We start from the raw sequence: 11,693 nt of genomic DNA, 5'->3' as shown, positions 1-11,693 counted from the left end.
CGTGAACGCGTACGTACTTTCATCACCGCGCGCTCCCGATAACGGTATTCTCGCGAGAACTGGACATATACCGGAAGCCAGGGGATATCCCGTCCCTTCTGTGAGCGTCAGTGGAAAGCTGCCTGTGTGGAATCACTTGAACCGGATGAGCCTGTTCAAATACGCTGTATGTCTGTGCGAGCGATAGCAGCTGGCAATCACACAAGAGTTTGCTGAAGAATACAGGAAACTTAACTTCATATCACGACTAAAAAATATAGACGTTAACCTGTATGTTTACAAATGGCCACAGTGTAAGAGAAAACGAATCGCTAACATACATATGGGAACATGTGGAAGCAAGTTACTGTAAACTGAATTCATTCATAATTTGTGTCATTTGTGTTATCCATTTGTACTGTGCTATAAAAAATTCTTGCACGAGTGATGCACGGTTGTCTTTCTGTACAAGGGAGATGTGCAGAGTTGTGGCAACTACAGAGGAATAAAGCTGATGAGCCATACAATGGAGTTATTGGAGAGAGTAGTGGAAGCTAGACTAAGGGCAGAAGTGAACATTTGTGAGCAGCAGTATGGTTTCATGCCAAAAAAGAGTACTACAGATGCAGTATTTGATTTGAGGATGTTGATAGAGAAGTACAGAGAAGGCCAGACGGAGCTGCATTGTGTTTTTGTAGATCTGGAGAAAACTTACGACAGGGTGTCCAGAGAGGAACTGTGGTATTGTATGAGGAAGTCTGGAGTGGCAGAGAAGTATGTGAGAGCAGTGCAGGACATGTATGAGGACTGTAAGACAGTGGTGAGGTGTGCTTTTTTGACAGAGGAGTTCAAGGTGGAGGTGGGACTGCATCAGGGATCAGCTCTGAGCCCCTTCTTGTTCGCTATGGTGATGGACAGGCTGACAGACGAGGTTAGACAGGAATCTCTGTGGACTATGATGTTTGCAGATGACATTGTGATCTGTAGTGAGAGCAGGGAACAGGTGGAGGAGAATCTAGAGAGGTGGAGGTTTGTCCTGGAAAGGAGAGGAATGAAGGTTAGCCGCAGTGAGACAGAGTACATGTGTGTGAATGAGAGGGACCCAAGTGGAAGAGTGAGGTTACAGGGAGAAGAGATCAAGAAGGTGGAGGATTTAACTAATTTTAACTTAGGGTCAACAGTCCAGAGCAATGGAGAGTGTGGAAAAGAGGTGAAGAAGCATGTACAAGCAGGATGGAACGGGTGGAGGAAAGTGTCAGGTGTGATGTGTGATAGAAGAGTTTCAGCTAAAATGAAAGGAAGGGTTTACAAACTGTGGTGAGACCAGTGATGTTGTTTGGTCTAGAGACAGTGTCACTGAAGAAAAGACAGGAGACAGAGCTGGAGGTAGCAGAGATGAAGATGCTGAGGTTCTCTCTGGGAGTGACCAGAATGGATAGGATCAGGAATGAGTACATCAGGACAGCACATGTTAGAGGTTTTGGAGATAAAGTCAGAGAGGCCAGACTGAGATGGTTTGGACATGTCCAGAGGAAAGATAGGGAATATATTGGTAGAAGGATGCTGAGTTTTGAACTGCCAGGCAGGAGGCCTAGAGGAAGACCAAAGAGGAGGTTTATGCATGTAGTGAAAGAGGACATGAAGGTAGTTGGTGTGAGAGAAGAGGATTCAAAGGACAGGGCTAGATGGAGGAAATTGATTCGCTGTGGCGACCCCTAATTGCACACCTCAGCACACCTGTTCCACTCAAATACTACAGCAAGTCACATGATGACTTAATATTGATTTGGTAGCCCGTACCTTTACGTGCCTTATTTTGTGTTGTCAACTTTAAGGATGCATAAGTGAAATCATCCTTAGACCTAGGAATAGGCTTTAACCATCTCATGTCTGTCTCCAAACTAAAAATAAGCCAAAATAAGATCATTCATACATAATGAATGTATGAATTAATACATAATGAATATATGAATTCTTACAATGTAAGATGATGTACCTTACCCACCATGTGGGCCTCCTACTATATTCACTTGTCATTTCAGTTTATACTGTTTATATTTTAGTTTAGTATATGTCCTGTTAGTGACAAATATGTCTTTTAGTGTTGTAGTGTACAGTATGTTTTGTGGTATGTCCTGTGGTGTCAGTGTTTCTTTTTCTCCAGGTGTTTATCCAGTATTTATTCGTTACGTATGCCCAAGCAGTGGATATGGGCAATTTCCTCCAGGATTAATAAAGTATATATCTGTCTATCTATCTAAGAGACAGCCAGACGAAAAACAGGACTAGGGCCTTGAGTTACCACCATTGCATCCACTCCTGGTTATGTAAATCACCCACCCAGACACCCCTTATTCTATATTTCTTTTATATAATCTTTTAGTATTAGTGCATTACTATCCTCATTTTATCATGACATTATTGTAGTCATATTATCCTCACTATATCATGACATTATTGTAGTTATATCAAACTATTTATTAGTTTGTACTATATTATTACAATTTTGTATATTAATTTTGTATGTTATATTAATTTTGTACTAATACAAAATTAATTTTTAAAATATGGCCATTGACCAAAAAAACTGTTTTACTCCCCCATCTGTATATATTGATCATGCTTTTTCTGCTATGAAAATGAAATAAATAAAACAAATGTGATTTTCAGACTGTTGAGAAACAGGTCCAGTACAAGGATAGATGAGAAACATCCCAAAATGGTTCAGTACAATATACAGTAAGGTAAATCAAAACAAATCACAGCGTAGCAGTTTAAATTCTGAGAGCAGGTTATCCTAAAGGAGAGTAATTTGATGACATTGTCAGGAAGGGCAGAAGCCCAAAGACTTGGACCAAAGAGTAAAAGATTCAAAGTTTTATTGGGACACACTAATGTACTGCGTCTACAGTATATTTTTGCATGGGTGCTAGACCACATTTATCAGAGATGATTCATTTTACAGTATAAATAATACCAGTTTGAGGTCAATGCTCCATATAACTGATTCAAAGCAAGTTGTAAATGTCACTCCTTGTGTTTGTGGTTGGAGTTGAAAACTTCAGTTATTTTAGATGACAGAAGAGCTGATCCAAATAAAAACGTGCCAGACTGAGGAAACCTTTTGGATGAGAGGTGAAATGTCTTCACGCTTTCAAGTCCAGTTGACTTTAATTCAACATAGAGATCTATCATGACAAGGAGGAATGTGAATCTTCAGATATGACAAGTTAACCTTAATTTTTTCAAAGATGAAAGTAGACATATTTGCTATTAAAATTGTTCCAATTAAATACTGCATTGATGCATTGTTTGATTATTCCTGATTTGGACTTAAGACCACTTTTTCTTTTTTTTGTTGTTTGTTGAATAGTGGCAAAAAATGGTTTACATTCAATGTGAATAATAAATAAAACATAAAAGCTTCATGAGTACATTCAGTTACCTGAAAGGTAATTTTATGCCTAATGATTTACTCAAAGTTGTACGGAAGCGTAGTGCATTATAGCCCCACCCAAAACAATTTCTTCTTCTTGGCAATAAAAAATAACATGGCTGAATTTAAGTCATATTAAAAATATGCAAGTAGCATGAGAAGCACCATCCATACACGGCACTATGTCCAATCCATATGGATAAATCTTATTTTCACAATAAGCCGTGGTTATTACTTCAATATGATAGTGACAATATAAAGATCATAATGTAACTGACCAATGTTTGACTCCTGTTTGAGATACAGTTGAACATGCAACAATCTGAAATTTAAAACATTTTAAGTGTTTATTGGATATCAAAGGAAACACAATAGACATGTGTGCAAAATGTGTATTTCAAACCTGAACCAAGGTTTACTGTAAAACAGCACAGTTAAGAAGAGATGCAAAAAATGTAAAATATAAATCTACACAAGTATATCTTCATATATTAGCTTTGTTTATCTTCCCCTCAATCCTTGACAGAAGTGATTCAGAAAAAACAGAAAAAGTTGTGAGCAAGCAGAATTGATCACTAGTTTGATCCGACATAACCTCTGACAAATCTCTTTTGGTCATTTATTTTTCCAAATATATACATTTAAGATAAGTTTAGGTTGTACAGATGTATAATGTATAATGTACACGCTGCTCTTCGATCTTCTGCATCTTCAATACAATTATTTGTGGCATGTGGATGGTGACAACCAACAGTACTACCCTATAAAATGATACCATGTCATCCAACAGGATCTCTCCTCTCGGTTACCTGTTGGATAGTTTCAGGATGCTGTTCCTATTACGAAGGGCCCTGTATTTCACATGGGTCCACAGGGGCAATGCGGTTTCTTCATTCATGTAATCCAAGAGGCGTCCCACCACAAGGATTAACACGTACGCACGAAGATGAGGCCATCCCCAGCCTGCACCTGTCCAGTCTTTTCCAGTCCATTCTGACTTTGATCATTTTAAGAAAACAACGTAGAAAGCCATGGTCAAGCAGGAAATTGCCACAGCAATGTGAAGCCGTGTCCCAATTATTGCAGCTGAGGGGAGACGTAAATGGATAAAAGGGTAAGCAAAAATATTACAGAAAAACTACAGACAAAAATATAGCAAACTATTTAAACAGATGTGTTATCAGTTAAGGATGTCTTCCATGAGAAATTCTCCTGAAAAAAAAAGCTCAAATTGGCTTTGCTACATTGGATGACTTGACTATTTTAACTGAAGGTAAAGCTCTGCTTTTAACTTCAAAGGGTTTTTGTATGTTGAGCTCTATAGGCCCTTTCACCATAAGCTTTCCCATTTATTGAAGGAGAATATACTGTAGGTTAAACTAATTATGGTTTGACATCATGAAGCCATCCCAGTGCGCTATATACAATCGAGCTAGTACATACACCTAAACTAGCCTGACTATATGTGCACCAGAACAATGATTGTTATTTGGAAGTCATGCTCTTTTACTACTGCGACATGCCAAAATGTGATAACGGATGATTGTTTCAGAGAATGAGAACAATCACAACAGATTCGAGGGAAGTTTGGGAAGTTTTTGCATGACAAACAGTTTCACCTGCAAATCCAGTTACTTTACATTAATTAATCTGACCTAGTACTTGAGAGATTATTACATTTGAAAGTGTGCCAAAGCATCACCAAGGGAGAGAGGCTGCTAATTTCTGTAGACTTCAGGAATTAGTGCAAAACTCTAACACCAAACTATAACCATAGTATTTACAAAAAAATCTTCTAAATACTTTGTTACTCACTAAAGAATTTTAACATACACTTTTCCTGTTGTAATATATATATACATAAATGTATAAATACAAATAGCAATTAAAGATTTACTTGAACAGATAGCAGTGCTCCTAATTTTACTTGTATACAATGTTCGGTGGCTCGATTGGATAGAGTGGAATGGAAGAATAGATTTTTTTTTACTTTTACTAAGATGTATTTTATCCTTAAAAATACACATCTACACTTAGACAATATTTTTCTCCTCTAGAAAATACCAAACAGATGTCAAAACACAACTGTCATCTTCCATCAACCTACCTTTGTAGAAGACACCCCACACTCCTTTCTTTTCTGACAACAGCCAGCTGTTTATGCGAGGCACCTTTTTGAGATATGCACAGGTGCAGATGAACAGCAGCCCGAACACTAGGATGCCATCGAATGAGTACACTATGGAATAACAGTACATAAAAAGGCAAAAAATATTAATCCTGTGTTTACAAGCCGTATTGTTGACTCTAGTATATTTTTGGAGGTGTGTAACAATGACAAGACAGAGACAGAAAGAGAGAGAAGTTGACAGTGCTAACAGTAATAACGGTACTAATTGTAGTAATAACCGTGAAGACAATGAGGAGAACTGTCAGTGGCTGCCAAGCATCTTTCCAGCACCCATCAAAATGTTTCACTGTAGGTAGGACATTTTGTCAGTTTTTGGTTCAAGCTTCTTTAAGTTTAGGCCTTTAACCCTTGGGGACTGATTGGTACCAAAAGTGACATTTTTGTTGTTTTTATGTTTTTCTTTCCCAATAAATCAGTCAATTAAAAGGCTAAATATATTAAATTTTGCCAGTCATTTTCTTTCAACTTTATTTTCTAAATTCCTTAATGCCTGTCATTGGAAGTGTATAGAATAGTAGATTGTCACCGTGTACACACAGGAACCAATTGGTACAAAAATGGTCTCATTGACTCCCATTATAACCACATATTTTTCATATGCTATAGGCATATATATATATATAATATATTAATATATTATATATGCATATTATATATATTACTATATACAATAATGCTGCCATGTTATAATGCAACATGATCTTCATTGTCTGCAGCAAGCCACTGTCCCCACATTGACCCCACAGCACAGACACAGACCCACCGTCTGTGTTTACTCCTCCTGTTTACTCCTCCTTCTTCTTATTTTCGTTCCTTCATTCACAACAACTACCTTCATGAAAGGTAGTGGGTGTGACAGAAGGACATGAAAAAGGACATGATTTGTTTTGCAGGTCTGTGTTTACACACCTGCAAAAATATGTATTTCCATTCATCCAATAGGTGAGCGGAGGCTTCTTTTGATCCAGCAAAATTTGCTGGATCAAAAGAAGTCACTGTAGATAAATGGTCGCTTTTAGGGGCCGTTGTTCATTCAAACAATACATGCCTTCCAAACCAGCCAAGTACGGACTCAAAATCTGGGCTTTGTGTGATGTCCAGACCTCTAACGCGTGGAGGCTCCAGGTTTATAGGGGGAGGTCTGCGTCAGCTCCGGTGGAGCGCAACCAAGGAATGCGTGTGGCACTGGAGCTCACTGAATCGCTCCAGGGCCACACGCTGACCACGGACACTTTTTTTTTTTTTTTTTTACATCTTTTCCGCTGGCTGGGGGGGCTGGCTGTGCTCCCCCCGCAGCTCTTAGACAGTAAACAGCGGCAAGTGCAGTCATCGTTGTTCGGATTCACGCATGAAGACAGCGATCGTGTCATATGTCGTCGCCCCCCCATCCCAAAAAAACAAAAACAAAACAAAACAAACGTGCTTCTCCTGAGCACAAAACACCGGGAACCAGAGGTCCAGGAATCGGGGAAAAAAACCCCACAAATAATAATGGACTATAATCGCTGCAAAGGAGCCGTCGACCACCTGGACCAGGTATTTACGCATCACTTATTTATTTCACTTACTGGTATTTATTTACTGTTACTCACTACGTTTGATTGTGCGATATAGCAATAGCCTATGCACTTTATTTCGTTGAATATTTTTCTATTTATCAAGAGGGATGTGTGAAATTGTATGCATATCATTCGTGTAATTTGTTTTTCTTCCGCAGGCTTGTGGCACCTACTCCTGCAGCCGGCAAACGCGCCGCTGGCCCATGTGTCTTTTTTTATCACATGGTCCATGTTTCCTGCTACAACGCCTTCCGTCTTTTCTTGTCTGTGTACCCCGGCTGGAACAGCTCTCGGTCCACGAAACGCCACCTTTTTTTGGAGCAGCTCGGCGCAGCGCTCGTCACCCCAGCAATGGAGAACCGACCGCGGATGCCTAGAGCACCGTTTTCGGCGAGCCTGGTCCGTGAAGTCCAGGGCCGGGCCAATCAAGAGGAAGATGGGGAGGGGAGGAGCCACAGCCGGTCGCGGCCAAATCACGTAAGACTCGCGTGTGCTGTGCGCTGATCAGAAGGGAGTGTGGAGCCAGTGCGCAAAGTGTCACGCACATGCATGCAAGAGGCACTACAAGATTATCTGTGAGTCGTGTTTCAAGTGCCAGTAAACATTCATTCTCACACACGCACGCACGCACACACACACACACACACACACACACACACACACACACACACAACAACAACAACAAAACATACCATACCACGGCATACACTGCACAAATATTGTTCTTATGTTTGAAATTTAATGAATGTTGAAATGTTTATATGTATAATAAAATATATAGTTGTACGAAGGTCTCATTTTTGTTTGTCTGCACCGGACACGTTGCCATGGCGAGGCGCATACAATTTCATGACATGATCCGTTTTGGACCATTAGCCAATGTGTTCATTAACTTTAAAATTCTCTTTGTACCAAAAACTAATTATGCATTAAAGTTAATATTGTTACCAATTACTGGCATGGTCAAGGTTGTAATATCTTTAGCCGAAATATTTAATCATATGCAAATTTTTCTAAATATTCCATATTTTGTGTTTTTCCCATTGGAAGAAAAAGAGGGTTGTCGTGGCAAATTCCATATAGACATATATAATAATAAAAAAAACTTTATATCTATGAATAGGGCTGAAGTAATGGAAAAGATCAGATGCACTGAAAGAAAAAAATATTTCTGTATGGCATGTTTTTTTTAGACTTTTATGAAATGTCAATTTTTTGTCTCTTTGGTTAAAGTGTTTAGAAAAGCCAAAATTCTCATTGTACCAAAAACTAATAATGCATTAAAGTTAATAATCCTACCAATTGTTGGTATGGTCAAGGTTGTAATATCTTTATCAGAAGTATTTAACTGTCCACTAACTTTTGGAAATATTCCACATTTTGTGTTTTTCCCATTGGAAGAAAAAGAGGGTTGTAATGGCAAATTCCATATAGACATATATAATAATGGAAAAACTTTATATCTATGGATAGGGCTGGAGTAATGGAAAAGATTGGTGCGTTGAAAGAAAAAAATATATGTCTGTATTACAATTTTTTTGAAGACTTTTATGAAATGTCAATTTTTTGTCTCTTTGGTTAAAGTGTTCAGAAAAGTTAAAATTCTCATTGTACCAAAAACTAATGATGCATTAAAGTTAATAATCCTACCAATTATTGGTATGGTCAAGGTTGTAATATCTTTAGCAGAAGTATTTAACTGTGCACTAACTTCTGGAAATATTCCACATTTCGTGTTTTTCCCATTGGAAGAAAAAAAGGTTATAATGGCAAATTCCATATAGACATATAAAATAATAAATACAACTTTATATCTATGGATAGGGCTGAAGTAATGTAAAAGATTGGTGCATTGAAAGAAAAATATATATTTCTGTATTACAATTTTTTTTAACACTTTTATAAAATGTCAATTTTTTGTCTCTTTGGCTAAGGTGTAGAGCCATTTTAATCGGTACCTAAGGGTTAAGGAAAGCTGATGCTAAGTATTGCTAGAAATGTTGAAACAGTGTCATCTAATTTGAGTATATGTTGTTGAAAATGTTGTGTTGAATGTTATTGCATTGAACCATATAAACTATTTTGTGTATTATAACATATGATAAAAAAGTAGATTTTTCAATCATTATACAACGTAGTTGAGTATTTTTGCGTACAGCTTTAAGCCCACTTGATCTCTATGTTGGAAATCAACTGGATTTGTATAAAGCTTTAAGGAGTTTCACGTCTCCACGAAGCTGATCCAGTTCTGAGAGGATGGTGGGGATTTCCAGGTATTTAACCTAGTGGGAGTCTTCAAAGTTGTTAAATCATAATAAGAATATATGAGAAACATCAGGAACTCCCCCACCAGCCTGTCAGAACTGACGATGCCTCTTGGATCAAAGGCGAAACGTCTTCAAGTTTGTCCTACAAGTCCAGTTGACTTTACTCAACACAGAGAGCTGCCATACGTTCATCCACCCACACAGACAGTGGAAGACAACCAGAGAGACTGATATGGTGAAGATTAGGGTTGTACTTTCCATTTAGACTGCTGTGGCCGTCAAGCTATGAGAATTTTGTTTTCGCATTAGCCACTGATACGTCTGTCAAAGCTAGGTAGCAAGAAGCCTTGTGGGCAATAAAAACAAATATACTGCAAAACATATTTGATGAGAGCTTGTCACCAAGGATGTCAAACTTTGAAATGAATGTGTGAAAACACAACGTTAGCTGTGGTCCCACTAGTGTACCACCACGGGCCACGTCTACAGCTAAACTAGCTTCAACGCTAGCCATCCATCTAGTAAGTACCTTAGCTAGCTTAACTTGCATGTCTACGGCAGACCTTCATTAATAGTTACATAAGAAAATGCACCTACCATTTGTCATATTCGCTGATTGTTCGTTGATAATATTATGTAACTGTTTCTTTTTTCCCGATAAATCAACAATCCATAATGCATTAAAATCTGAAAAGTGTACTTCGCGATCACTCGGATGACACTTCCGCCTTCAGCGGTTTACGTCTTCTTTTACGTTTTAAGTGTTTTGATCTGTCAAGTATTGCTGCCATCTACTGGAATGACTGATTCACTGCACCACATTCACAGCCCGAATTTTCCATATTCTGTATTATTGTTTGCATAATGTTGAGCGATAAAATGTGCATTTTATAACGAATCTCTCTGACAACCTTTTTTCATACATTTGCATACCACAAAAGACTCGAACCATCCTTCTTCTGAACTCATACAATAAACATCAGTGTATATCATTTTCATTTGATCAGAACACTAATCATAAGTTTCATGCAACAGCCAAGAAAAAGAAAACTCATTAAAAAAGCACGTCATGGACTGGCACAACTTCTCAACGTGGATAAAACTCTGGGCCTGCACTAGGAGGTAGTATGACTAAGCCACTGTGGCTCAGTGTAAACGAATTGAGTAAGCCCCAAAAAGCCACCTGTCCAAGATAGCAGCTTGCTATAATCGCAAGTAAAAAATTTACTAATAAACATTGAGTAACATTTTGTGTGACTGTATCTTCACATAGTGACTGCTTTCTTAATATTTTAATTCATATTAACTATGTTGAGAAAAAAAGGAAGTGGTCAGACGAATATGTGCAATGTGAATTTACATGTACTGTATAACGGAATGTAATGGTAGTCAGCGTTCTGCATGATTTGCAAGGTCAAGTTGACTAACTCTAGTCTCGCACTGGCAAAAATAAAGGAACACTTCCTTGAGCTGCATGGAAAACAAAAGAAACAGACTTTGCTGTGAAAATGACATAAGAGTAGCACTTGCCAAGGTGAAGCCACGCATATCTGAACTGGTCTCTCAATAACAGCAGCAGAAGTCACACTGATTTGCAGGTAGGTCATTTCATGTGAGTTAATGCACTGTCTTGGTTTTGTTCTTTGAAAAAGGTGACATTAATGTACAATTCATTAAATACACCATTTAAACATAAACTTATATCTTGAAACATGTGGCCTAGAGAATTCATTAGGAATAAATGTACAGTGACAGGACTAGTCACATATTTTCAAATGAAAAAGCAGAAATACATGAGAAGCAACTGGGTCTCTTAATTGACCACAGGGTGTGACTAAAGGACTCCACTCAGCAATACTGGACACCTAGAGCCCGCAGCAGAGGCAGGAAATGGGGAGAAGTAAGAAAAAGAAAAGGATGAAAAATACTGTATTTGTAGCTGCTCTGAATCTGGACACACCATAACAGAGAACATAAATTGAAATTCCACTCACACTACATCAATGCATAGTCATACACACTTAATTCCTGGGACCACAATTTGCGCATGTTTTCCTTAGAATCAAATGTGTGTTTATCATTACAAGGTCCTAAATGCTGTAACTTAAAAAAAATCTGTCCCAATAGAATAGATAGATAGATAGATAGATAGATAGATAGATAGATAGATAGATAGATAGATAGATAGATAGATAGATAGATAGATAGATAGATAGATAGATAGATAGATAGATAGATAGATAGATAGATAGATAGATAGA

At 38.0% G+C, this 11,693-nt stretch overlaps 1 protein-coding gene across 1 annotated transcript; it reads right to left on the bottom strand.

Annotated features, from left to right (window-relative positions):
- Positions 1–2,867: 2,867 nt before the first annotated feature.
- Positions 2,868–10,173, bottom strand: tmem167b (transmembrane protein 167B). The gene is made up of 3 exons (XM_068315652.1): positions 10,030–10,173; positions 5,523–5,654; positions 2,868–4,501 (listed from the first exon to the last, which is right to left on the bottom strand). Exons 1-3 carry the CDS (start codon positions 10,037–10,039, stop codon positions 4,419–4,421), a joined length of 225 nt encoding a protein of 74 aa, XP_068171753.1. The 5' UTR covers positions 10,040–10,173; the 3' UTR covers positions 2,868–4,418.
- Between the last annotated feature and the right edge of the window lie 1,520 nt (positions 10,174–11,693).

This window comes from Antennarius striatus, chromosome 5 (assembly GCF_040054535.1).
Source record: "Antennarius striatus isolate MH-2024 chromosome 5, ASM4005453v1, whole genome shotgun sequence".
Classification (NCBI taxonomy): domain Eukaryota; kingdom Metazoa; phylum Chordata; class Actinopteri; order Lophiiformes; family Antennariidae; genus Antennarius; species Antennarius striatus.
Note: the sequence above shows the minus strand (reverse complement) of the source record. Positions and strands in the feature narration are given on the sequence as shown.